This window comes from Neoarius graeffei, chromosome 8 (genome assembly GCF_027579695.1).
Source record: "Neoarius graeffei isolate fNeoGra1 chromosome 8, fNeoGra1.pri, whole genome shotgun sequence".
NCBI lineage: Eukaryota > Metazoa > Chordata > Actinopteri > Siluriformes > Ariidae > Neoarius > Neoarius graeffei.
Window position 1 is genome coordinate 15,115,303 of NC_083576.1, and position 26,879 is coordinate 15,142,181.

Sequence of the window (26,879 nt, forward strand, 5' to 3'; positions counted from 1 at the left end):
TCTAGAACCTGGATATACCTTTCAGCATTGATGGTGTTTTTCCAGATGTGTAAGCTGCCCATGCCACACGCACTAATGCAACCCCATACCATCAGAGATGCAGGCTTCTGAACTGAGCGCTGATAACAACTTGGGTCGTCCTTCTCCTCTTTAGTCCGAATGACACGGCGTCCCTGATTTCCATAAAGAACTTCAAATTTTGATTCGTCTGACCACAGAACAGTTTTCCACTTTGCCACAGTCCACTTTAAATGAGCCTTGACCCAGAGAAGACATCTGCGCTTCTGGATCATGTTTAGATACGGCTTCTTCTTTGAACTATAGAGTTTTAGCTGGCAGCGGCGGATGGCACGGTGAATTGTGTTCACAGATAATGTTCTCTGGAAATATTCCTGAGCCCATTTTGTGATTTCCAATACAGAAGCATGCCTGTATGTGATGCAGTGCCGTCTAAGGGCCCGAAGATCACGGGCACCCAGTATGGTTTTCCGGCCTTGACCCTTACGCACAGAGATTCTTCCAGATTCTCTGAATCTTTTGATGATATTATGTACTGTAGATGATGATATGTTTAAACTCTTTGCAATTTTACACTGTCGAACTCCTTTCTGATATTGCTCCACTATTTGTCGGCGCAGAATTAGGGGGATTGGTGATCCTCTTCCCATCTTTACTTCTGAGAGCCGTTGCCACTCCAAGATGCTCTTTTTATACCCAGTCATGTTAATGACCTATTGCCAATTGACCTAATGAGTTGCAATTTGGTCCTCCAGCTGTTCCTTTTTTGTACCTTTAACTTTTCCAGCCTCTTATTGCCCCTGTCCCAACTTTTTTGAGATGTGTTGCTGTCATGAAATTTCAAATGAGCCAATATTTGGCATGAAATTTCAAAATGTCTCACTTTCGACATTTGATATGTTGTCTATGTTCTATTGTGAATACAATATCAGTTTTTGAGATTTGTAAATTATTGCATTCCGTTTTTATTTACAATTTGTACTTTGTCCCAACTTTTTTGGAATCGGGGTTGTAAATTTACCCTTCTACATGTACATAGCTTTTTGTTTTGTTTTTGTCTACGCTTTTTATCTGTTTGTACTAAGAGAGCTAAGTGAAGCCAGAGTCAAATTCCTCGTGTGTTCACATACCTGGCAATAAAAGTGATTCTGATGTAGATGTAAATATCTTATGCCAAATTATTATGGCATGTTACAAAAAATAAAGAAAAAAATCCAAGTCCTCGTCTCTGATTTACGAGTCCGAATGCAGTTAACGCACGAGTCCGAAACATCAGTGCTCAAGTCCAAGTCAAGTCACGAGTCCTTAAAATTAGGGCACGAGTCGGACTCGAGTACTACAAGCCTGATGGTTCCAGTAGTTTTCTGTCGCAATTAACCACGGAACCTTTTGTACAGTTTGTGAAGGACTGCTTCACTCACACCATAACCATAATGCAAAACTGCTACATACAGTGGCCCCAGAAAGGTATTCGGACAATTCAGCCACATTTACAAATGTGTGAATTTCACTGTGTTACAAAAGTTTAAAGACAAAAGGACTTGTAAATGAAAACAGACAATGTACAGGCATAATTGTGAGCAATATCAAGCAAACCAGGTGAGAAAGAGCAGCAAGGGTTACTTTAGACGTAAATTAGAATTACCGGATGCAACTTAGTGCACAAACTATTAGAAACAGGAGTACAGAGGGAGAATAAGCCATCCAGTGGAATCTATCCATCAGCCTCAAGAATAAGAAGGCAACAGCAGCTTCTGGAGAACTGCCTTATTTGCCTTATTAGATGAATGCAAATTTAACGTGCATGGATCTGATGGTCGAGTGTTTATGTGGAGAAAGCCAGGAGAAGAATTACAACCACACTAAGGGTATTAAGGGTACTATAAAGCATGGAGGTAGTTAAGGATGTTTTTCCTACAGTGGTGTTGGTGAGCTCGTGTTCATCGATGGCTTCGTGAACTCGCAAGTTTTGAATGCAAACCTGAAATCAGTAAAGAAATTGTTCAAGCGACAAAAGTGGATTTTTCCAAAAGGTTTAAAAGAATACAGCCCTGACTGAAAAACTATCTGGGAACCTACAGGATGGGATGGGATGGCAATGGAGAAGAAATTAGCAGATTGCCGATGCTCTAGTGTGGATAAACTGAAAGTTTGGTTGATTGTTGGAGGAAACTTTCATCACCACAACTGTTACAGAAACTGGTTGATTCCGTGTCCAGATGTTGTCAAGAAGTTCTGCAAACGAAATACGAAAACACCGCAGTGAAGCCAATATTGGGTGTCCAAGTACTTTTTAATTTTGAACAATATATGTATGATTTTTATTTTTAAACATGAAAATCTATTTTGGGGAAGGTTTTGTTGGAAAAGCGTGCCTGTTCTGTCTAAAATAAATGCCATGTGGTCTGACGTTGTTTTAAATCCAGTGAAATTCATACACTTTTTGGAGCCACCGTACATGATGATAGATCACTGTATTTTATGTTCATAAGTCAAATTTTTCATAATATAGATGCATTCCTTGACTGTATGACTCCCCGAATGCTGTCTATGTGATGCCACGTCCATACTGTTGATAAACTGGCGTGTCTGTAACATAGAAGTTACTTGTAAATGTTTGTTTTGTTCAAACCCTGATTCAGCTGATGTCATCTCTACGGTGGAGTTTAGCCAATCAGGAGAGTTCCTGGCCACAGGGGACAAGGGTGGGAGAGTGGTCATCTTTCAAAGAGAACTTCAGGTCAGATTTTACTCAACTGCACTCTGGGCAAGACGTGCAAATGAACCGACAGCACAACATGGAAACCTATGCACTTTATAGTTACTATGGTGATATTGTGAATCTCTCTTTTTCTCTCAGGGGGAATATAATGTATACAGCACATTTCAGAGCCATGAACCTGAGTTCGACTGCCTGAAGAGCTTAGAGATAGAAGAGAAAATCAATAAGATCCGGTGGTTACCTCAAATCAATTCCACTCACTTCCTCCTGACCACCAATGGTGATTAATACTTTGAATATGATAAACTACAGTAGTCTTTAATTCATTATATGGTTCTACATATATTCCTCACATCAGCTCTACCTTTAATTCAGTGTATCTTGAATGGCGTCTGGTTTATTGGCAATGTGTGCTTCTTCTTCTCTTCTCTTCTTTTTTTTTTCCCCAGACAAGACCATTAAGCTGTGGAAGGTAAGCGAGAGAGACAAAAGACCTGAAGGTTACAACCTGAAAGACGAGGAGGGCCGGATGAAGGACATTTCAAGAATCACATCTCTTCAGGTGCAGTCTAATACGCAGTTATGCTACAGCCGGGTCTGAGACCACAATGAAAATCAGTTTGTTTGTTTTTTATTTAAAATGGGAAATAATAATTTTTAATTATTGAATGTAAGCAAATGTGTGGTATTGTCTGTCTAATCTCTTCCATTGAAGCATGTGTTCAGATGACACGCTGTTTGATTTGAGCTAAAATAGATCATAAGGTCATGCACAACAAGTGCATACTGTCATTAAAGCAAAAAGAGGACATTCCCATCCATCCATTATCCGTAATCGCTTATCCTGTACAGGGTCGCAGGCAAGCTGGAGCCTATCCCAGCTGGCGAGAGGCAGGGTACACCTTGGACAAGTCGCCAGGTCATCGCAGGGCTGACACAGAAAGACAAACAACCATTCACATTCACACCTACGGTCAATTTAGAGCCACCAGTTAACCTAACCTGCATGTCTTTGGACTGTGGGGGAAACCGGAGCACCCGGAGGAAACCCACGCGGACACGGGGAGAACATGCAGACTCCGCACAGAAAGGCCTTCGTCAGCAGTTGGGCTCGAACCCAGAACCTTCTTGCTGTGAGGCGACAGTGCTAACCACTACACCACCGTGCCGCCCCATGTAAACGTTTAAAAGATTTTACTTTTCACTCAAATTTGTTAGTAATATTGTGGCAGCGGGGGCATGGTCAAGTGTCAGCTGTGAACGGCGAGGAGGCAGGTTCAACCAGCAGGTAACATGTGATAAGGTGCACCTGTGTTTACACACCTGAATTATACACCTGATCTAAAGCCTGCTTCCAGTTCCTTTGTTTCCCACAAGTTAGAGAGCTGTTACACTCCCAGGTTTCGGCATCACTGTAACAGCTCTCTAGCTCATGGGAAACAGAGGAACTGGAAGCAGGCTTCAGAACAGGTGTGTTTTTCTTTTTTTTTTTTTCTTTTTTCACTTTTCAGTGACAACTAACATGCAAACCTATAGTGGTGCTTGAAAGTTTGTGAATGTTGTAGAATTTTCTATATTTCTGCATAAATATGACCTAAAACATCATCAGATTTTCACACAAGTCCTAAAAGTAGATAAAGAGAACCCAGTTAAACAAATGAGACAAAAATATTATAATTGGTCATTTATTTACTGAGGAAAATGATCCAATATTACATATCTGTGAGTGGCAAAAGTATGTGAACCTTTAGGATTAACAGTTAATTTGAAGGTGAAATAGAGTCAGGTGTTTTCAATCAATGGGATGACAATCAGGTGTGAGTGGGCACCCTGTTTTATGTAAAGAACAGGGATCTATCAAAGTCTGATCTTCACAACACATGTTTGTGGAAGTGTATCATGGCACAAACAAAAAAGATTTCTGAGGACCTCAGAAAAAGCGTTGTTGATGCTCATCAGGCTGGAAAAGGTTACAAAACCATCTCTAAAGAGTTTGGATTCCACCAATCCACAGTCAGACAGATTGTGTACAAATGGAGGAAATTCAAGACCATTGTTACCCTCCCCAGGAGTGGTCGACCAACAAAGATCACTCCAAGAGCAAGGCGTGTAATCATCAGCGAGGTCACAAAGGACCCCAGGGTAACTTCTAAGCAACTGAAGGCCTCTCTCACATTGGCTAATGTTAATGTTCATGAGTCCACCATCAGGAGAACACTGAACAACAATAGTGTGCATGGCAGGGTTGCAAGGAGAAAGCCACTGATCTCCAAAAAGAACATTGCTGCTCGTCTGCAGTTTCCTAAAGATCACGTGGACAAGCCAGAAGGCTATCGGAAAAGTTTTGTGGACGAATGAGACCAAAATAGAACTTTTTGGTTTAAATGAGAAGCGTTATGTTTGGAGAAAGGAAAACATTGCATTTCAGCATAAGAACCTTATCCCATCTGTGAAACATGGTGGTGGTAGTATCATGGTTTGGGCCTGTTTTGCTGCATCTGGGCCAGGACGGCTTGCCATCATTGATGGAGCAATGAATTCTGAATTATACCAGCGAATTCTAAAGGAAAATATCAGGGCATCTGTCCATGAACTGAATCTCAAGAGAAGGTGGGTCATGCAGCAAGACAACGACCCTAAGCACACACATCGTTCTGCCAAAGAATGGTTAAAGAAGAATAAAGTTAATGTTTTGGAATGGCCAAGTCAAAGTCCTGACCTTAATCCAATGGAAATGTTGTGGAAGGAACTGAAGCGAGCAGTTCATGTGAGGAAACCAACCAACATCCCAGAGTTGAAGCTGTTCTGTATGGAGGAATGGGCTAAAATTCCTCCAAGCCGGTGTGCAGGACTGATCAACAGTTACCGGAAACGTTTAGTTGCAGTTATTGCTGCACAAGGGGGTCACACCAGATACTGAAAGCAAAGGTTCACATACTTTTGCCATTCACAGATATGTAATATTGGATCATATTCCTCGATAAATAAATGACCAAGGATAATATTTTTGTCTCATTTGTTTAACTGGGTTCTCTTTATCTACTTTTAAGACTTGTGTGAAAATCTGATGATGTTTTAGGTCATATTTATGCAGAAATATAGAAAATTCTAAAAGGTTCACAAACTTTCAAGCACCACTGTAAACACACATGTTCTATTAAATTAGAAAAGGCTTTTGGACCCCACTGTATATATAACAGTTATTCCATGAAATCAAGTCATACATGAGCTGATAACTGATGAGGCACATAGCGCCAAGTCAGCTGTAAACCATGTACGACAAGACTGAGTGGAATAACTGTTTTATTCTATCCACATTCACTGGATTTTGAGAAACAGAGGATTTTTATTTTCATTTTTTGCAAAATTGATGAATAAAAACTTAATACAAAACGTCTAACAAAATCATTGCCACTTAGAATGTAAACAAACCAATGAAATGACGGGAGCAATTTGTGAAAAATGCTATAATAATAATAATTCTTGTATAATAAAAAAGATACGTTCTTACCATCAAATACTTTTATTCCATATTTTGTTGCTTTTTTTTTGGTGGTGGTCGTGGTGGGGGGGTCTTCTTCTTTCAGGTTTTTTGTTGGTTAACTTAAAGGTGCATTACCGCCACTGACTGGGCTGGAGTGTAGAACAGGAAATATTGGGGGAGGAATAAACTATATTCTTTAAGCTGTTTCTGTTTCTTTTAAATACTTGATAACAATTTTGGGGTTTTGTTTTCAAGTAGGGTTTTTATTTCATCCTCGGTTGGTTCAGCAACACACTCCGGCATTTTGTTTTTCTCTACTCATGGTATATGAGCTGATATCCTAGTAGTAGAGTAGCCAATCAGAGCACGCGATTGCTCATATCCAGTGAATGTGGACAGGATAAACACAATTATGTGTTGATTCCAAAATTATTGGCAGGCTTTGAGAGAATGAACAAAATGTATTTCTTGTACATACCGGTACAGTAAAGGCAAAATCCAGTGGCATGGTGGTGGTTTAATAGTTAGCACTGTCGCTCCACAGCAAGAAGGTCATGGGTTCGAGCCCAGCGGCCGACGAGGGCCTTTCTGTGTGGAATTTGTGCGTTCTCCCCGTGTCTGTGTGGGTTTACTCCGGGTGCTCCGGTTTCCCTCACAGTCCAAAGATATGCAGGTTAGGCTAATTGGTGGCTCTGAATTGACCGTAGGTGTGAATGTGAGTGTGAATGGTTGTCTGTGTCTATGTGTCAGCCCTGTGATGACCTGGAGACTTGTCCAGGGTGTACCCTGCCTCTTGCCCATAGTCAGCTGGGATAGGCTCCAGCTTGCCTGCAACCCTGTACAGGATAAGCAGCTACAGCTAATGGATTGAAAGGCAAAATCCACCTCAAATGACTTGGATATCAATATCCATCCATTATCTGTAACTGCTTATCCTGTACAGCAGGGTTGTCCAAACTGATCCATAAAGGGCCGTGTGGCTGCAGGTTTTCATTCCAGCCATGCAGCAGCACCCTGATTTGGCTTATTCAATTAACTGACACACCCACCCTTTAATCAAGGGTGGGTGTGGCTGCAAGTATTTGACTGTGTGAAGACAGTTCAGTTGACTGAATGAGCCAAGTCAGGTGTGCTGCTGCATGGCTGGAATGAAAACCTGCAGCCACACGGCCCTTTATGGATCAATTTGAACACCCCTGCTGTACAGGGTCTCAGGCAAGCTGGAGCCTATCCCAGCTGACAACGGACGAAAGGTGGGGTACACCCTGGACAAGTCGCCAGGTCATCACAGGGCTGACACATAGACACAGACAACCATTCACACTCACATTCACACCTACAGTCAATTTAGAGTCACCAGTTAACTTAACCTGCATGTCTTTGGACTGTGGGGGAAACCGGAGCGCCCAGACACGGGGAGAACATGCAAACTCCGCACAGAAAGGCCCCCACTGGCCGCTGGGCTCGAACCCAGGAACTTCTTGCTGTGAAGCGACAGTGCTAACCACTACACCCTGCCACCCTTGGATATCAATATGTGATCTTCAGCTGTCTGTTTGAGCTTCTTTCATTGACATGTTGGTGTACTTTCACTTTGGTTAACAGTTTCCCACATTATCCACAATCCGTTTTACTCCCTGCTGCCAATAGGAATTAACTTCAACTTTCATGCGAATACCTTTGCTAATGCTATCGCTCTCATCATCTCATAGATCACTAAGTAACTGTGTAGTGCTAAATTATAAAGTGTTATTATCTTATCCCACTGCTGTCTTCTAACCTGATGGTAAAGGCATGTTTTAACTTTATGCTTAAAATATCTGACTCCAGTAAGTTTAATTAATTATCTGACTCCAAAAATATATCATCTAGTTATTGCTAGGAGTGTATTACCTCAGTGTTCCAATAACATTTAATTTACAGCAGCTTACAGAAGAAATACTGAACAATTAGAGATAAAGTAACAAGTAGGTTTGCCTGGGATAGAAAATATGCACATGTATTGTTCATGTGTAAAAATCCCTTTCTCATCCATCACTATCGGGGAAAAGTATATATAGAGATTTTTAAATGCAAATCAGATAGTTGTTGATGGATTTATAAAACACATCCAGAGTTTTATTAAAAATATCACGTAACACAGTCAGAATCAATAATAATTTGATCGCAAATCAAACAATTGCACAGTTTATTTGACTCGTGGTGTGCTTTTATGTAGGTCCCTGTGTTACGGCCGATGGATTTGCTGGTGGAAGCGTCTCCGAGGCGTGTGTTTGCTAATGCTCATGCCTATCACATCAACTCGATCAGCATTAACAGTGACTGTGAGACTTACCTGTCAGCTGATGACCTGAGGATCAACCTGTGGAATCTCAATATCACAGATCGCAGCTTCAGTATCCTGCCTGTACAGTTTTCTGAATGTATTTTTGTGTATGTGTTTATTTTTTGTTATGGTATATTTATGTTATTCCACAAAATCAAGTCGTACATGAGCTGATAGCCGACGAGCCACGTAGCGGCGAGTCAGCTATAAGCCATGTACGACGAGATTGAGTGGAGTAACTGTTTTATTCTACCCACGTTCACTGAATTTTGAGAAATTTTTATTTATATTTTTTACAAATTCAGTAACAAAAACTTTGTACAAAAACCCAACAAAATCATTTCCATTTAGAATGCAAACAAACCAGTAGCAATCTGTGAAAAATGCTAGTCAAGTCAAGTTCATTTGTATAGCGCTTTTAACAATAAACATTGTCACAAAGCAGCTTGACAGAATTTGAACGACTTAAAATATGAGCTAATTTTATCCCTAATCTATCCCCAATGAGCAAGCCTGTGGCGACGGTGGCAAGGAAAAACTCCCTCAGACGACATGAGGAAGAAACCTCGAGAGGAACCAGACTCAAAAAGGAACCCATCCTCATTTGGGCAACAACAGACAGCATGACTATAACATGAACAGTCCTAACATAAAGTCAGCTTCGTTGATGCTATAAACCCCCCACTGACGGAAACCCGAGCGCAACGGGTGGTGTAGTGGTTAGCGCTGTCGCCTCACAGCAAGAAGGTCCGGGTTCAAGCCCCGTGGTCGGCGAGGGCCTTTCTGTGTGGAGTTTGCATGTTCTCCCCATGTCCGTGTGGGTTTGCTCCGGTTTCCCCCACAGTCCAAAGACATGCAGGTTAAGTTAACTGGTGACTCTAAATTGACCGTGAGTGTGAATGGTTGTCTGTGTCTATGTGTCAGCCCTGTGATGACCTGGCAACTTGTCCAGGGTGTACCCCGCCTTTTGCCCGTAGTCAGCTGGGATAGGCTCCAGCTTGCCTGCGACCCTGTAGAAGGATAAAGCGGCTAGAGATAATGAGATGAGACATGCTCAGCCATTTTCTTCTCCTTTAGGGTTTTTGGTGGTTGGCAAACCAACTTAAAGGTGCATTGCTGCCACCGACTGGGCTGGAGTGTGGAGCAGGAGATATGGGGGGGGGGGGGGGGGGGACCATATTCTTTTAGTTATTTCTGTGAAATAAAAAAAGTCCTTTCCATGCCAGGATCTGATCTTCCCAGGCAGTTTCCTGTCCCAGTACTAACCAGCTCTTGAGGCGCAACGCCAATCTCTGTTTCAATAGCCCTCAACCTCTTGCCTATACAGCTAGGGGGCTAGTCCTCTGGTAATCACAAGAGTTTGACTTCCCTACTCGCATCTGTATTGCAGCGTGTCTTGCCAGATGGCAGTAAGTACCATTTTTATGATGGTCTTTGGTATGACCCGACCATGTGTAGAACTCGCAATCTCCCGGTCGAGAAGTGGACACGCTAACCACTAGGCCAACTCGTGGTTGGATCTTTTAGATACTTGATAACAAAGTGATATATCTGACTTGATGCACTCCGCCATTTTGTTTTTCTCTACTTATGGTATATGAGCCGATATCCTAGTAGTAGAGTAGCCAATCAGAGTGCACGATTGCTCATATCCAGTGAATGTGGATAGAATTATTGGATATATTTGACTAAACTGCTTACATGATGATGATGATGATGAAAATCAAGACTCTGGTCATTTTATTTGTATCTACCTGTTCAAGTTTGAGCCCAAGTTACTGTCTGGGTGGAGTTTCTGTGCATATTATTTCCATATCTGGGGTTTCCTCCAGGTTCTCTGTTTTCTTCCCACCCACTAAAAAAAAACTTCTGGTAGGTGAACTGGCTACTCTAAAATGTCCCTAGGTGTGAATAAGCATGTGAATGTGTGCGTTTTGTGGCTCTGAGATGGAATGGCATCCCACCCCATCCCATTCAGGGTAGATATCCTAGTCTCACGCCCAGTGTCTTGTGACAAGTTCCAAATTCATAGAACCGTGTATGTTCTATGACAAGAAAGATGTTCAAAAGTGTATTATAGTTTGAAAAACAATTTGTCTTTTCTTTTAAACACAGATTATTTTAAGTGGTTTAAAAATGACTCTTTCAGCTGTACTTTAACTGAAGCTCCAGGAATCTAGCGTGCCAGTAATGCTTTTGTGTACATCCAGTATATCTGTGTTTCCCTGAACACCTTTCTCAGACATTGTGGACCTGAAGCCGGAAAACATGGAGGACTTGAGCGAGGTGATCACCGTGGCCGAGTTTCACCCTCATCACTGCCACTTGCTGGCCTTCAGTAGTAGTGCAGGTGCTACACGCCTGTGTGATATGAGATCTCGTGCATTGTGCGACCGACCTGCTAAACGTGAGTCTCTCTCACTCATCCTGCTTAACATGCTGCAGTCATTGCCTGTGAAACACACAGATATCAGATTAGTGGTTCTACAGAAACAGCAAAGCTCCAGACAATCTTTACAACGAAGCAGTTCTGCTCAGAGGAGTTTGGAGGCAATTATAAATGTAAATGTGCTGGTACATTTACATGATATTTATCTCATCTCATCTCATCTCATCTCATCATCTCTAGCCGCTTTATCCTGTTCTACAGGGTCGCAGGCAAGCTGGAGCCTATCCCAGCTGACTACGGGCGAAAGGCGGGGTACACCCTGGACAAGTCGCCAGGTCATCACAGACCTCATGATATTTATATTACAGTCAAAATTTTATATGCTTTTAAGATGAAAAAAAAAACTATTAATATTCAAGCGTGCACTATTTAACCATTGCTGTTAAGGAACATTTGTGAAACTTGACACAATAAATACCTTGGTGGGGAAGCCATGGCCTAACGGTTAGAGAAGCAGCTTTAGGACCAAACGGTTGTTGGTTTGATTCCCTGGACCAGCAGGAATGGCTGAAGTGCCCTTGAGCAAGGCACCTAACCCCAACTGCTCCCCAGGCTGCTCTGGGTGTGTTGTACATCTGCTAAATGCCTGTAAATTCAATTATTTGACACTTTATACCAGAGCATGGTTAAATGCTTGAACCTGATTGGTCAGAAGGTGTTGATTAATTCTCTATAACAGCAGCTGTGACCATAGTTGCCAGGTTTATATAAATGTCTCATTTCTAATACATATTTGTTTCTATAGTAACAACGTACAGACAGACTTGTATAGTGGACGCTCCACATAAACATATTAACAACTAGAAGGGAACTTGGTAGAGTGTATACCTCCACCAAACCACATATTCAGATTTGCATCAAAATCTAATCAGTAGTTCCTTGGCCCATGGCTCACCTTTCTGCAAAATTTCATTAAAATCTGTTCACTACTTTTTAAGTTACATTGGGAACAGGCAAAAATAAATAAATACTAGATCCATCTACATATCTGGATCCTGGATCCACATACACATTTGGGTTTGCAGCAAAATTTAATCAGTTGTTCCTTGGCCCATCACCCACCTTTCCTTCAAATTTCATCAAAATCTGTTCACTACTTTTTGAGTTACGTTGGGAACAGACAAACAAACTCCTCCAACAAAGTTGGTGGAGATAAAAACCACTGATATGGTGATATGGTGAAGTTTTCTGTATGGACATTTAATTAGCATTTTGGGAAGGAGTGTCTAGTGTTGGTACGTTTTTTGTAAATTTTGTACGTTTTCCAAGACGGGAAAGTCAATTTACAACAGTAGAGGGAAAAGAGAAGGAGTATGTGGCAGTGGGGGCGTGGCCAAGCAGCAGTCTGTGAATGGAGGGCGGGGTCGGGGAAGGTAAGTGGCTAAGTCGTTACACCTGGTGTCAATTAGTGTGTGTGTGTGTGTGTGTGTGTGTGTGTGTGTGTTTGTTTGGTGCAGGGATGGAGTATAAAAGGAGGGGGAGAGCAGAGAAGAATGACCCCGGCCAGAACACGTGTGTGTTGCGTGTGTGGCGGTGTGAGTGAGAGAAGCTGAAAAGCTGATGATAAAAAGTAAAATAAAGTGTCTGTGTGAATGCCAACTCTCGCCTGCCGTGCTTCTGTGCTCCACCCACATCAGGGATTACTACAGTGGTGCTGAAACCCGGGCGCACAGAAGGGAACCACCCCATGGAGTCCTCCCCGTTCGAAGAGCTCATCCTTGCCCTCGCTACCGCCCAGCAGAACCAGCATCAAGTGCTGATCACCCTCCGGAAGAAGCAGCAGCAGCGCTTCGAAGCCTTGATGCTGGCCCAGCAGGAAGATCGCCAGGCGTTCCGGCACCTGCTCACGTCAGCAGGGCCGTCGGCCACCGCTGCCGCCACCCTCACGAAGATGGGACCACAGGACGATCCAGAAGCGTTCCTCACTCTCTTTGAGCAAGCAGCCAAGGCGTGGGGGTGGCCACAGGAGCAGCGCGCGGCATACTTTCTCCCGTTCCTGACTGGCGAGGCACAGCTCACAGCGCAGCAGCTCCCTGCTGACAGCTGGCTGGTCTTTGCTGACCTAAAGAAAGCCATTATGCAGCGGCTCGGCCGCTCCCCGGAGCAACATCGTCAGCGCTTCTGGATGCTGGCACTGGAGGAGGTCGGCCGGCCGTTTGCATTCGGCCAGCAACTCTGGGATGCCTGCCGGCGGTGGCTGAGGGCGGAAGACCACAACGCCGACGAGATCATTGATCTGGTGGCACTGGAGCAGTTTATCTCTCAACTTCCGGAAGGAATGGAAGAATGGGTCCAGTGTCACCGCCTGGCGTCACTGGAATGAGCCATCGAGCTGGCGGAGGACCATCTGGAGGCGGCTCTGACAGCAGGCAGATGAGGCGTCTCCCCTCGCTTCTCTTTTCCCTCTCTCTCTCCTGTCTCTTGTCCCCCTCCCCACCCCGTTCCCCTGCCATGAAGGCGGCAGCGGCTGGCTCCTCCCCAGCTGGCCCGTCGCACCCGTGGTGTCCTCCCATTTCCCTCTTCTGTGTCTGTGTTGTCTCCCCCTCAGGTGAGTGACACCCATAACACCAGTGCAGAGGGAAAGCCTGGGCTGGTGTGCTGGTGCGGCGGGGAATCGGAGCATCTCCAGAGTCAGAGCTCCGCAAGGGAGGTGGGTGCTGTCAGCCGGATCCCCGATGCGCCAGAAACCGCCCCTGATCGGGCCGGAACATATCGCATACCGGTGAGTATTCAAGGGGATATATGTCATGCTTTGGTGGATTCCGGTTGTAATCAGACCTCAATTCACCAACGCCTGGTGCAAGGTGAGGCATTGGGGGGAGCACAAGCAGTGAAGGTGTTGTGTGTGCACGGGGATGTTCACCATTACCCGCTAGTGTCTGTCCATATTCTATTCCGGGGCCAAACGCATAGAATAAAGGGAGCGGTTAGTCCTCGTCTTACCCACTCATTGATTTTGGGTACTGATTGGCCGGGATTTAAAGAACTAATGGAGTATTTAACACATAGTGGGTCCTGTCCTAGTAGGTCACGGGAAGATCCCGTTGTGGCATTGGCTGGAGAAGCTGTCACAGAGCCGTCTACGTTAACACCACGTCAGAGTGAGGAGCATCCCGCTCCTCCTCCCTCTCTCGGGGATTCCCTTGGGGATTTCCCATTAGAGCAGTCGCGAGACAAGACTCTGCGGCATGCGTTTGACCAAGTGAGAGTAATCGATGGTCAAACTCTTCAGCCAAGCGCGGCACCGACCTTCCCCTATTTTGCCATTATTAAAGACAGATTGTACCGAGTGACACAGGACACTCAAACTAAGGAATGAATAACCCAGTTGTTAATCCCAAAGAGCCATAGGGAACTCGTATTCCATGCAGCTCACTTTAATCCCATGGCTGGGCACTTGGGGCAAGACAAAACACTAGCCCTAATAATGGCCTGGTTCTACTGGCCAGGGATTTGCGGGGATGTCCGTCGGTGGTGTGCGGCGTGCCGTGAATGCCAATTAGTAAATCCTGCAGCCACTCCAAAAGCGCCGTTGTGCCCTCTTCCTCTAATCGAGACCCCGTTTGAGCAAATTGGGATGGATCTCGTCGGGCCATTAGATCGGTCAGCACAGGGATATCGCTTTATTTTAGTTCTAGTGGACTATGCAACGTGATATCCGGAAGCAGTGCCTCTCCACAATATCTCAGCATGCAGTATTGCAGAAGCGCTCTTCCGCTTTACCTCCCGGGTCGGGATTCCGAATGAAATCCTAACAGACCAAGGCACCTCGTTTATGTCACGCACACTGCGTGAGCTATATGGGTTACTGGGGATTAAGTCTATCCGCACCAGTGTCTATCACCCACAAATGGATGGATTAGTAGAGCGATTCAACCAGACATTCAAAAATATAATCCGGAAATTCATTAGTGAAGATGCGCGTAATTGGGATAAGTGGCTCGAACCCCTGTTATTCGCAGTACGAGAGGTCCTGCAAGCCTCCACAGGGTTTTCTCCCTTTGAATTATTATATGGGCGTAAGCCGCATGGCATTCTGGATGTGCTTTGGGAAAATTGGGAGGAGGGACCTTCACGGAGTAAAAATGAAATCCAGTATGTTCTTGACCTGCACGCAAAACTCCACACCCTCATGCACCTAACCCAGGAGAATTTGCGGCAGGCACAAGAATGTCAAAGTCAGCTGTATGACAGGGGCACGTGCCTTAGAGAGTTCACGCCGGGAGACAAAGTACTCGTATTATTGCCTATGTCGAGTTCTAAATTAGTCGCCAAGTGGCAAGGGCCCTTCGAGGTCACACAGCGAGTCAGGGACGTCGACTATGAGGTAAAGCGAATGGATAGGGGTGGGGCACTGCAAGTCTACCACCTCAACCTTTTAAAACACTGGAATGAGGGGGTCCCCATGACATTGGCGTCGGTAGTCCCAGAGAAGGCGGAGCTGGGGCCGGAGGTAAAAAAGATAACACCTCAGACCACTCCAGTCCCTTGTGGAGACCACCTCTCGCTGACCCAACTCATGGAGGTAGCCAAGGTGCAGAAGGAATTTTCCGACGTGTTCTCGCCCCTTCCGGGTTGTACCCACCTCATAGAACACCACATCGAAATGCCCCTGGGGGTGGTAGTGTGTAGCCGCCCTTACCGCTTGCCCGAACACAAGAAAGAGGTGGTTCGGGACGAACTCAAGGCCATGCTCGAAATGGGCATAATCGAGGAGTCCCACAGTGACCGGAATAGCCCAGTGGTCCTGGTTCCCAAGACCAATGGGTCGGTCCGGTTCTGTGTGGACTATAGAAAGGTCAATGCGGTGTCTAAATTTGACGCATACCCAATGCCTCGCATTGATGAGTTGCTTGATCGGTTAGGTGCTGCTCGCTTTTATTCGACACTGGATCTAACAAAGGGATAGTGGGAGATCCCCTTGACTCCTCTATCCCGAGAGAAAATGGCCTTTTCCACACCGTTTGGTTTACACCAATTTGTCACGCTCCCTTTTGGGTTGTTTGGAGTGCCCGCTACGTTCCAGCGGCTTATGGACAGGGTCTTCTGCCCTCATGCTGCCTACGCGGCCACCTATCTAGATGACATAATAATCTACAGTCATGATTGGCCGCGGCACTTGGAACACCCGAGGCCATTCTAAAGTCGCTGAGGCGGGCGGGCCTCACAGCTAACCTGAAAAAGTGTGCGATTGGGTGGGTGGAAGTATGGTATCTGGGGTTCCACTTGGGTCATGGGCAGGTGCATCCCCAAATTAGCAAGACTGCAGCGATTGCGGCCTGCCCGAGGCCCAAGACCAAAAAGGAGATGAGGCGGTTCTTGGGGCTGGCTGGCTATAATCGTAGGTTCCCACCTAACTATTCGGACGTCACCAGCCCGCTAACCGACCTCACTAAAAAGGGGGCTCCAGATCCGGTCCAGTGGATGGAGCAGTGCCAACAGGCTTTCTCTGAAGTAAAAGCTGCACTGTGTGGGGGGCCACTTTTATACTCCCCTGACTTTTCTCTCCCCTTTATTTTGCAGACTGATGCATCGGACAGGGGACTGGGGGCCATTTTGTCCCAGGAGGTGGAGGGCGAGGAGCACCCGGTGCTGTACATCAGCCGAAAGCTATCGATGCGCGAAAGCAAGTACAGCACAGTTGAAAAGGAGTGTCTTGCCCTCAAGTGGGTGGTCCTCACCCTCCGATACTACCTGCTGGGGCGCCCTTTCACTCTCTGTTCGGACCACGCGCCCCTCCAGTGGCTCCACCGCATGAAGGATGCCAATGCGCGGATCACCCGTTGGTATCTCGCTCTCCAGCCATTTAAGTTCGAGGTGATCCACAGGCCGGGGGCACAGATGGTGGTGGCGGACTTCCTGTCCCGTCGGGGGGGGGGGGGGGGGAGTCAGCTTCAGGCCGGACGGCTCCCCGGCCTGAGTCGAGCGGTGGGGGTATGTGGCAGCGGGGGCGTGGCCAAGCAGCAGTCTGTGAATGGAGGGCGGGGTCGGGGAAGGTAAGTGGCTAAGTCATTACACCTGGTGTCAATTAGTGTGTGTGTGTGTGTGTGTGTGTGTGTGTGTGTGTGTGTGTTTGTTTGGTGCAGGGATGGAGTATAAAAGGAGGGGGAGAGCAGAAAAGAACGACCCCGGCCAGAACATGTGTGTGTTGCGTATGTGGCGGTGTGAGTGAGAGAAGCTGAAAAGCTGATAATAAAAAGTAAAATAAAGTGTCTGCGTGAACGCCAACTCTCGCCTACCGTGCTTCTGTGCTCCACCCACATCAGGGATTACTACAGAGTAAAAACACATCAAGGAAGCACTTCAGAAGTGCAGGTATCCCAACTGGGCTTTTGTCAAGACCAGAAAAAGAAACATAATGGACAGGGAAGAAAACAGCAACAAATGCAAGAACATTGTCATTCCCTACATTTCTGGACTATCTGAGAAACTCAGGAGTATCTTCTACAAACACTACATCTCTGTACACTTCAGACCCAGTAACACTCGGAGGCAGAAATTGGTCCACCCTAAGGACAGAATACCCAAACACAAACAGGACAACATAGTGTACGCAATTCAATGCAGTGAGGAATGCACAGACCTGTACATTGGGGAAACGAAACAACTGCTTCACAAGTGCATGACTCAACACAAGAGAGCCAGTTCCTCAGGCCAGGACTCTGCAGTCTCTCTTCATCTCAGTAACAAAGGACACTCGTTTCAGGACTGCAATGTACACATTTTAGCCAGAGAAGACCGGTGGTTTGAAAGAGGAGTAAAAGAAGCCATTTTCATCAACCTTGAATGACCATCACTGAACAGAGGAGGTGGGCTGAGACTCCACTTATCAGCCACCTACAATGCAGTCCTTGGCACACTTCCCAGAAAACTGAATACACATCCACACCAAAACTCTGCTGACTTCGATGACTCACATGATGGCAGAGAGAGCCAACAACCCACAGATCACCCAAATGACCCTCTCGGCTGCTAACATCGTTCCCACTCGGCCTCCAGTGACCTACACCTACAGGATGACTCAACGACCCATGTGACCTCAACGATTCTCCTTAGGGTTGCTTTTGGTCCACTAGAGGATAATCTGGAACTCCCCACTCGTCAGACAGAACAGAAGAAGCCTTTTGGATGAGAGGTGAAATGTTTTCAAGAACTTCAAGCAAGTCCAGTTGCCTTCTTTAGCACCTATGGTTTTACTATGACCTGGATGACTGAGAACCTTCACAGACAAAAGTCAATTTGCTTCAAGACAGAGAAAAAAAACAGATTGGTGAAGAAACTACTTTGTACAACATTGAATGCAACTATAACAAACAAAATGTATGATGTATCATTCTTTAATAAGTAAAAAAATATATATTTTTGGCAAACTGCTGTGGTATAAGAGGAATAAAACATTTTGGGATGTTCTGTTATTTAAAACTAATCCATTTGGGATAGTAGCCAGTAAGTCCACTTTGTGATGGGTCACCACACACAACATCTCATCTCATTATCTGTAGCCGCTTTATCCTGTTCTACAGGGTCGCAGGCAAGCTGGAGCCTATCCCAGCTGACTACGGGCGAAAGGTGGGGTACACCCTGGACAAGTCGCCAGGTCATCACAGGGCTGACACATAGACACAGACAACCATTCACACTCACATTCACACCTACGGTCAATTTAGAGTCACCAGTTAACCTAACCTGCATGTCTTTGGACTGTGGGGGAAACCGGAGCACCCGGAGGAAACCCACGCGGACACGGGGAGAACATGCAAACTCCACACAGAAAGGCCCTCGCCGGCCACAGGGCTCGAACCTGGACCTTCTTGCTGTGAGGCAACAGCGCTAACCACTACACCACCATGCCACCCTCCACACACAACAGTCATTGATAATTTTCCTGCAACAACACATCCTGTAGTGTTTTATTCCTTACATAATATTGACATTCTAATAAATTGTCACAATACACTTTTTTAAGAGTATCAGTGATATCACGCAGCTAATTGGACATTTAAATATACTGTATTTTACCAGGTGATTAATTTGACCTCATCTTTCTTGCAGATCCAAATATTGTGAATTATTATACATACAGGACACTTTTTTGATGGAATAAAAACGTGTTCAATTCCCTTCTTGCAGGTTTCATTCATTTGGTTTGATAGCATGCAATATTGTTAGCATATCGCTTATCCTACATGTATTATGTCACTCTACCCAATTGAGAATGAGCATTGAATATGATTTATGACATTGCATGATTGTCAAGACAACATGACGTCACATGTCGGAGCTGACGCAAATATCCAATGAGAGAGTTTTCTGCTGCCCATGTGCAGAAGCATTTCTTTATTTGCCGGGAAAGAAAAAGACGCATTGAACACCCAAAAGGCTACCAAACCTTCATTAGATATTCTTTATGCATATTTACAAGAGAAAAACATACCAACAGACATCGAAAAACTGGAAAAGAGATACGTTGGAGATGTAAAACTTCCGGGTTAGCGAGTGACTGTGACGATTTGTAAACAAACGTGGCCACCAGGTTTGTTTTGTTAAATGCAGAAGATTTTGAGAGAATTTTGAAAGAGAAAGATGCATTGAACACCCAAAAGGAATTTGTATGTATAATAATAATAATAATAATAATATTGGCTGGCTTTTTTTCGTGGTACATTAGATATATCCATTCAGCTAGCATGATATTGAACTCGTCTTTGACTCGTTCACTATCATGCTAGCTGAATGGAATATATCTGATATATACCACTCAACGCCAGCCAATATTATTTAAATATATCATGTTCTTTTTTTTTAAGTGATCTCTTTATCTCTGTTTCTGCTGGTGTGTGTGTGTTGTCTCTCAGTATTTGAGGAGTCAGTGGACCCAGCCCATCGATCCTTCTTCTCTGAGATCACTTCCTCTGTGTCAGATGTAAAGTTCAGTCACAGTGGACGCTACCTTCTCACCCGAGACTACCTCACTGCTAAAGTCTGGGACCTCAACATGGAGAACAAACCAGTGGAGATATATCAGGTCTCATCTCACGCTCACACCCTGCTGTTATACACTGATGCCCAGTTAGATCAGATATTATTATTATTATTATTATTATTTTGTCCTGTTAATTTAAAATGGTTTCAAGATATAATAAAAGTCATTTTCCTGAGATCACATCACCTGTACTCAATATCAGGCTTTAGAGGTAGTTATAGCCAGATAACTAGCATACAGCGGTGCTTGAAAGTTTGTGAACCCTTTAGAATTTTCTATATTTCTGCATAAACATGACCTAAAACATCAGATTTTCACACAAGTCCTAAAAGTAGATAAAGAGAACCCAGTTAAACAAATGAGACAAAAATATGATACTTGGTCATTTATTTATTGAGGAAAATTATCCAATATTACATATCTGTGAGTGGCAAAAGTATGTGAACCTCTGGGATTAGCAGTTAATTTGAAGGTGAAATTAGAGTCAAGTGTTTTCAATCAATGGGATGACAATCAGGTGTGAGTGGGCACCCTGTTTTATTTAAAGAACAGGGATCTATCAAAGTCTGATCTTCACAACACGTGTTTGTGGAAGTGTATCATGGCACGAACAAAGGAGATTTCTGAGGAGCTCAAAAAAAGTGTTGTTGATGCTCATCAGGCTGGAAAAGGTTACAAAACCATCTCGAAAGAGTTTGGACTCCACCAATCCACAGTCAGACAGATTGTGTACAAATGGAGGAAATTCAAGATCGTTGTTACCCTCCCCAGGAGTGGTCGACCAACAAAGATCACTCCAAGAGCAAGGCGTGTAATAGTCGGCGAGGTCACAAAGGACCCCAGGGTAACTTCTAAGCAACTGAAGGCCTCTCTCACATTGGCTAATGTTAATGTTCATAAGTCCACCATCAGGAGAACACTGAACAACAATGGTGTGCATGGCAGGGTTGCAAGGAGAAAGCCACTGATCTCCAAAATGAACATTGCTGCTCGTCTTCAGTTTGCTAAAGATCATGTGGACAAGCCAGAAGGCTATTGGAAAAAATGTTTTGTGGACAGATGAGACCAAAATAGACCTTTTTGGTTTAAATGAGAAGTGTAATGTTTGGAGAAAGGAAAACACTGCATTCCAGCATAAGAACCTTATCCCATCTGTGAAACGTGGTGGTGGTAGTATCATGGTTTGGACCTGTTTTGCTGCATCTGGGCCAGGACGGCTTGTCATCATTGATGGAGCAATGAATTCTGAATTATACCAGCGAATTCTAAAGGAAAATGTCAGGACATCTGTCCATGAACTGAATCTCAAGAGAAGGTGGGTCATGCAGCAAGACAATGACCCAAAGCACACAAGTTGTTCTACCAAAGAACGATTAAAGAAGAATAAAGTTAATGTTTTGGAATGGTCAAGTCAAAGTCCTGACCTTAATCCAATCGAAATGTTGTGGAAGGACCTGAAGCGAGCAGTTCATGTGAGGAAACCCACCAGCATCCCAGAGTTGAAGCTGTTCTGTACAGAGGAATGGGCTAAAATTCCTCCAAGCCGGTGTGCAGGACTGATCAACAGTTACCACAAACGTTTAGCTGCAGTTATTGCTGCACAAGGGGGTCACACCAGATACTGAAAGCAAAGGTTCACATACTTTTGTACCTCACAGATATGTAATATTGGATCATTTTCCTCAATAAATAAATGACCAAGTATAATATTTTTGTCTCATTTGTTTAACTGGGTCCTCTTTATCTACTTTTAGGACTTGTGTGAAAATCTGATGATGTTTTAGGTCATATTTATGCAGAAATATAGAAAATTCTAAAGGGTTCACAAACTTTCAAGCACCACTGTAGTCTTAATAAATTAAATATATATATATATATATATATATATATATATATATATATATATATATATATATCCAAGTATAAAAGGAATAAAACATTTCAGATCATGACGTTATTGGAAAATAACCAAACTTTGGGATATTAGTGTGTCATATTACCCTGGTGTTGATTATTTTCCTATAAACAGCATGTCCTGAGATTTTATTTGTTACTAATTGGTTCTTAAAATTTATGACACAGTAACAGTCTGTTACATGTTTAATACAAATTTTGAATTTCCAGTGAGATTTTATTTTTGATGACGGACTCAATGCTCTTTAGCATGGAGGATATCAATGTTGCACGTATTTCTGACAAGATGTTGTGTTGCGGCGGCACGGTGGTGTAGTGGCTAGCACTGTCGCCTCACAGCAAGAAGGTTCTGGGTTCGAGCCCAGCGGCCGACGGGGGGCCTTTCTGTGCGGAGTTTGCATGTTCTCCCCGTGTCTGCGTGGGTTTCCTCCGGGTGCTCCGGTTTCCCCCACAGTCCAAAGGCATGCAGGTTAGGCTAATCGATGGCTCTAAATTGACCGTAGGTGTGAATGTAAGTGTGAATGGTTGTTTGTCTCTATGTATCAGCCCTGTGATGATCTGGTGACTTGTCCAGGGTGTCCCCTGCCTCTCACCCATAGTCAGCTGGGATAGAATCCAGCTTGCCTGCGACCCTGCACAGGATAATGGATGGATGTTGCGTTGCTCTACCTTTCTCTTGAAAATACCCCAAAGGCATTTTGGATTCACACTTGCCCAGGTCATAGTCTTCACTTTTTTTCTTCTCTGTGAACTCCTGTGTGATCTTGGCAGCATGCTTTGGATCGTTATCATGCTAGATTATTCCTCTTCTTCCAGAACTCCGGGAGAAAGTTTAATCTTGCAGTTTTGTGCTGAAGAACAAGCAGGTGTATTTTTCCTGAATGCCGTTCATATAGGTTGATATTATGGAATGTTCTTTGCACTGTCTGAGCTCTCACAGTGATAACCCCAATGGAAACCTCAATAAGATCTGGTTTATTCAAAAAAAACTGTGGACTTGACAGATTTCTGTTGTCTTCATATACATTCACCGGCCACTTTAATAGAAACTTGTTCTTGATTCGAAGATTCCTGTTCTTGGTTGGCAGTAATGGACCCCAATATGGTCTTCTACTGTTGCATGCTGAGATGCTTTTCTGCTCACTACGGTTGTAAAGAGTGATTAGATGAGTTATTATATCCTTCCTGGCAAAAAAGCTCAAACCAATCTGGCCATTTTCCTTTGACCTCTCTTATCAGCAAGGCATTTGTTTCCACCCACAGAACTGTCACTCACGCAACTCAATGTTTTTTGTTTTCCGCACCATTCTGTACAAACTCTAGAGACTGTCGTGTGTGAAAACCCCAGGAGATCAGCAGCTTCTCGTTGAAATACTCAAACCAACACCCATGCCACAGTGAAAGATCACTGTTACACCTTTTCCACCAAATCAGTTCCAGGGCTGGTTCGGAGTCAGTGCTGGTGCTGGTTCACAACTCGTTCAACTTGCGAGCCAGCTGAGAACCAATTTGCTTTTCCATCGCTCACGGTGCTAAGCGAAGCCACGTCATTACGTCGCTGTATACGTCAGTTACGTCGCTACGTTTGCATAAACCTTAACAACTCCGCCCCCCCGCTGACGTAAGCGGTTCTTTCCTCTGGCCCAGCAGAGAGTTGGTGCTAGCCTGGAACCGGTTTTTCTGGCCCCAGAGCCAGTTCTTTGTCAGTGGAAACAGAAAACCCGGTTCCAAACTAAGCACTGGCCCCGAACCAGCCCTGGAACTGCTTTGGTGGAAAAGGGGCATGCGAGATCACAATTTTTCCCATTTTGATCTCTGAAGTGAACATTAATCGAAGCACTGGATTTGTAGCTGTATGATTTTATGCATGGTGCTGCTGTCAAGTGATTGGCTGATTAGAGAATTGCATCAAACAGCAGGTGTATGGATAGGTGCTTCTAATAAAGTGGCCTGTGAGTGTACTATACATGTATTGTTAGTTTATTTATGAGTAGTGTGTGTTTGCAGGTCCAGGATTATTTGCGCTCCAAACTCTGTGCCCTTTATGAGAGCGACTGCATCTTTGATAAGTTTGAATGTTCCTGGAACGGAACTGACAGGTGAGACGACCATGACCTTTGACCTTCCAGCTTTGAGAGAGATTCACAATGATTTCCTCATTTCTTCCTCCTTGTCTCTCTCAGTGTCATCATGACAGGGGCGTATAATAATTTCTTCCGGATGTTTGACCGAGCGAGTCGGCGTGACGTGACGTTGGAGGCGAGTCGGGAGGTGTGTAAGCGGCGCGCCGTGCTCCGGCCTCGCCGTGTGTGTGTGGGGAAGAAGAGGAGGGACAATGATATCAGTGTGGACAGCCTGGACTTCAGGAAGAAGATCCTGCACACAGCATGGCATCCAACCGACAACATCATCGCCATCGCAGCCAGCAACAACCTGTTCATCTTTCAGGACAGACACAGCCCCGGATACCACGGGGGCCATCATTTAGAACAAGACAAGCCTCTGCAGTTACAGGATACAACCCGTCAGTGAAATGACCCTTTGGCAACAGGACATATTAATTGAAAATTTGTAATATTTAGAGCACGTATTCAGTAGAAACACAAAAGCCTAATAATTTAATGCTGGATATTATAACCACGATTATGATTGGGACTGTGCTTCAGCACTCCTGCATGAAATGTAACACAAGGACGCTGAGGTGAACCAGGAGATCTATTTGCCTGTCAGTATCTAAATCACTACTGCATGTTTACACTATTACGCTTAATTAATGGGCTTCGTCAACTGACAAAGTTATAACGGCAATGATGAATGCAAACAAATCGGACCCTTTATTTACTGAACTTATTAACTGTATCCGCCGTCTGGTGGCTCTTCTCAGGTTTCATGTTTCTTGATAGGAGACAGTACACACAGATGTCCTCTTCCTCATATCAGATACCGAAACTGAAGCAGTACAATCATGTGAATGCCTGAATGAGGAGTGATGTTTCTAAGGAACATCATGAAAACTGGATTTTCAAGGATTTTTTTTTAAAGCATGTTCAATCATTGTGCTGCTGAGATGATGCCACATGTCTGTAAGAGGGTAGGGGAGAGCGGGGTAAGTCGTAAGAGCTGTTTCGACTGAACTCACTGTCTCGCATCAGTGACAAAGTGGTACTGTAGAATTCACTATTGGCTAATAATGAGAATAAACAATAAAGATCATTTTACACCAGATGTGTAAAACATAGTGCGTTATGCATTGCAGTAGCAATGTGCACCTTTATATACGGACACGAGTGTTTTACTGGGAAGTACCGGTACTCCACTCGGATTTTTCATACGAGCTACAAATCTCTACAAGTCACTCATGAAGAAATTGACGAATTGTTTCGATAAATTTCGGTACTTTTTGTTTGTGAATGTGTCTATATAATAAAAAGAAAATCACATGTTGGCTTGAAGATATGAAGTTTATCTTCACATTTTGAAAAACTTCTATTTGTCCATAGGAAATACTTCGCGGATCTGAGCGACACATTTAAATAATACTGGCTGGCTTTTTTTCGTGGTATATCAGATGTATTCCATTCAGCTAGCATGATGTAGAGGGAGTCAAAGACGAATAGCTGAATGGAATATATCTGATATACCATGAAAAAAAGCCAGCCAATATTATTATTATTATTCATACACATTCCTTTCGGGTGTTCAACGCGTCTTTGTCTTTCAAAATCTTCTGTATTTAACAAAGCAAACCTGGTGGCCATGTTCGTTTACAAATCATCCCAGTCGCTCGCTAGCGTGGAAGTTTTACATCTCCGACGTGTGACGTCACGTTGTCTTGACAACCGTGCAATATCGTAAACCATATTCAACGCTCATTCTCCATTGGGTAGAGTGACGTCATACACATCGGATAAGCGATACGCTAACAATATCACATGCTATCAAACCAAATGAATGAAACCCGCAAGAAGGGAATAGAACACGTTTTTATTCCATAAAAAGTGTCCTGTATGTATAATAATTCTCGATATTTCACTCCAATGATGTCACTCCCCGTGTTTTCACACCGACTAGACATGCGCTGTCAGGATGGTTCAAAATTAAAATCCTTTTGATTAACTTGTGTATTGCTTTCGTGTACGCGTCCATATAACGTAAAGAACATTACACAGTGGCGCAAAGATATGAAAGTTTATCTTGTTGTGAATACGTGTATTTACGAGTGAGTGAAGCGAACAATTGAAAATATTTTCAACACGAGAAGATAAACTTCATATATTCAAGCCGGGCGGCACGGTGGTGTAGTGGTTAGCGCTGTCGCCTCACAGCAAGAAGGTCCGGGTTCGAGCCCCGTGGCCGGCGAGGGCCTTTCTGTGCGGAGTTTGCATGTTCTCCCCGTGTCCGCGTGGGTTTCCTCCGGGTGCTCCGGTTTCCCCCACAGTCCAAAGACATGCAGGTTAGGTTAACTGGTGACTCTAAATTGACCGTAGGTGTGAATGTGAGTGTGAACGGTTGTCTGTGTCTATGTGTCAGCCCTGTGATGACCTGGCGACTTGTCCAGGGTGTACCCTGCCTTTCGCCCGTAGTCAGCTGGGATAGGCTCCAGCTTGCCTGCGACCTTGTAGAACAGGATAAAGCGGCTAGAGATAATGAGATGAGATGAGATATTCAAGCCAGGGTGTGATTTTCTTTTTATTATACAGACACGCTGCTCACAAACAAAAAGTACCCAAATTCATCAAAACAATTCATCGATTTCGTTGCGAGTGACATGTCACAGTTTTGGTTCTCCGTGTCCTGCATGGAGCTTGTATGAAAAACATCAGTGGTGTATTTCCCAGTAAAACACTCACGTCCAGATAATTTTATATAATAGAATTAAAAAAAAAAAAAAAGTTCTGCCCATTACATGCACTAAAATTAGTGCAAGAGACGGAAATAAAATGCTCCCCTCTCTGTGAATTTGTGCTCGATTTAAAATTAAAA

The 26,879-nt window shown here is 44.2% G+C and overlaps 1 protein-coding gene across 1 annotated transcript in view; it reads left to right on the plus strand.

Annotated features, from left to right (window-relative positions):
* ppp2r2cb (protein phosphatase 2, regulatory subunit B, gamma b) overlaps nucleotides 1-24,428 on the plus strand; it is a 30,289-nt gene extending 5,861 nt beyond the window's left edge. Inside the window, exons 2-9 of the mRNA XM_060926858.1 lie at nucleotides 2,661-2,758; nucleotides 2,879-3,020; nucleotides 3,190-3,302; nucleotides 8,443-8,620; nucleotides 10,793-10,957; nucleotides 19,855-20,024; nucleotides 23,904-23,995; nucleotides 24,080-24,428. Of these exons, the coding sequence (XP_060782841.1) occupies nucleotides 2,661-2,758; nucleotides 2,879-3,020; nucleotides 3,190-3,302; nucleotides 8,443-8,620; nucleotides 10,793-10,957; nucleotides 19,855-20,024; nucleotides 23,904-23,995; nucleotides 24,080-24,428 (1,307 nt within the window). The remainder of the gene's footprint in view (nucleotides 1-2,660; nucleotides 2,759-2,878; nucleotides 3,021-3,189; nucleotides 3,303-8,442; nucleotides 8,621-10,792; nucleotides 10,958-19,854; nucleotides 20,025-23,903; nucleotides 23,996-24,079) is intronic.
* Nucleotides 24,429-26,879: the final 2,451 nt, after the last annotated feature.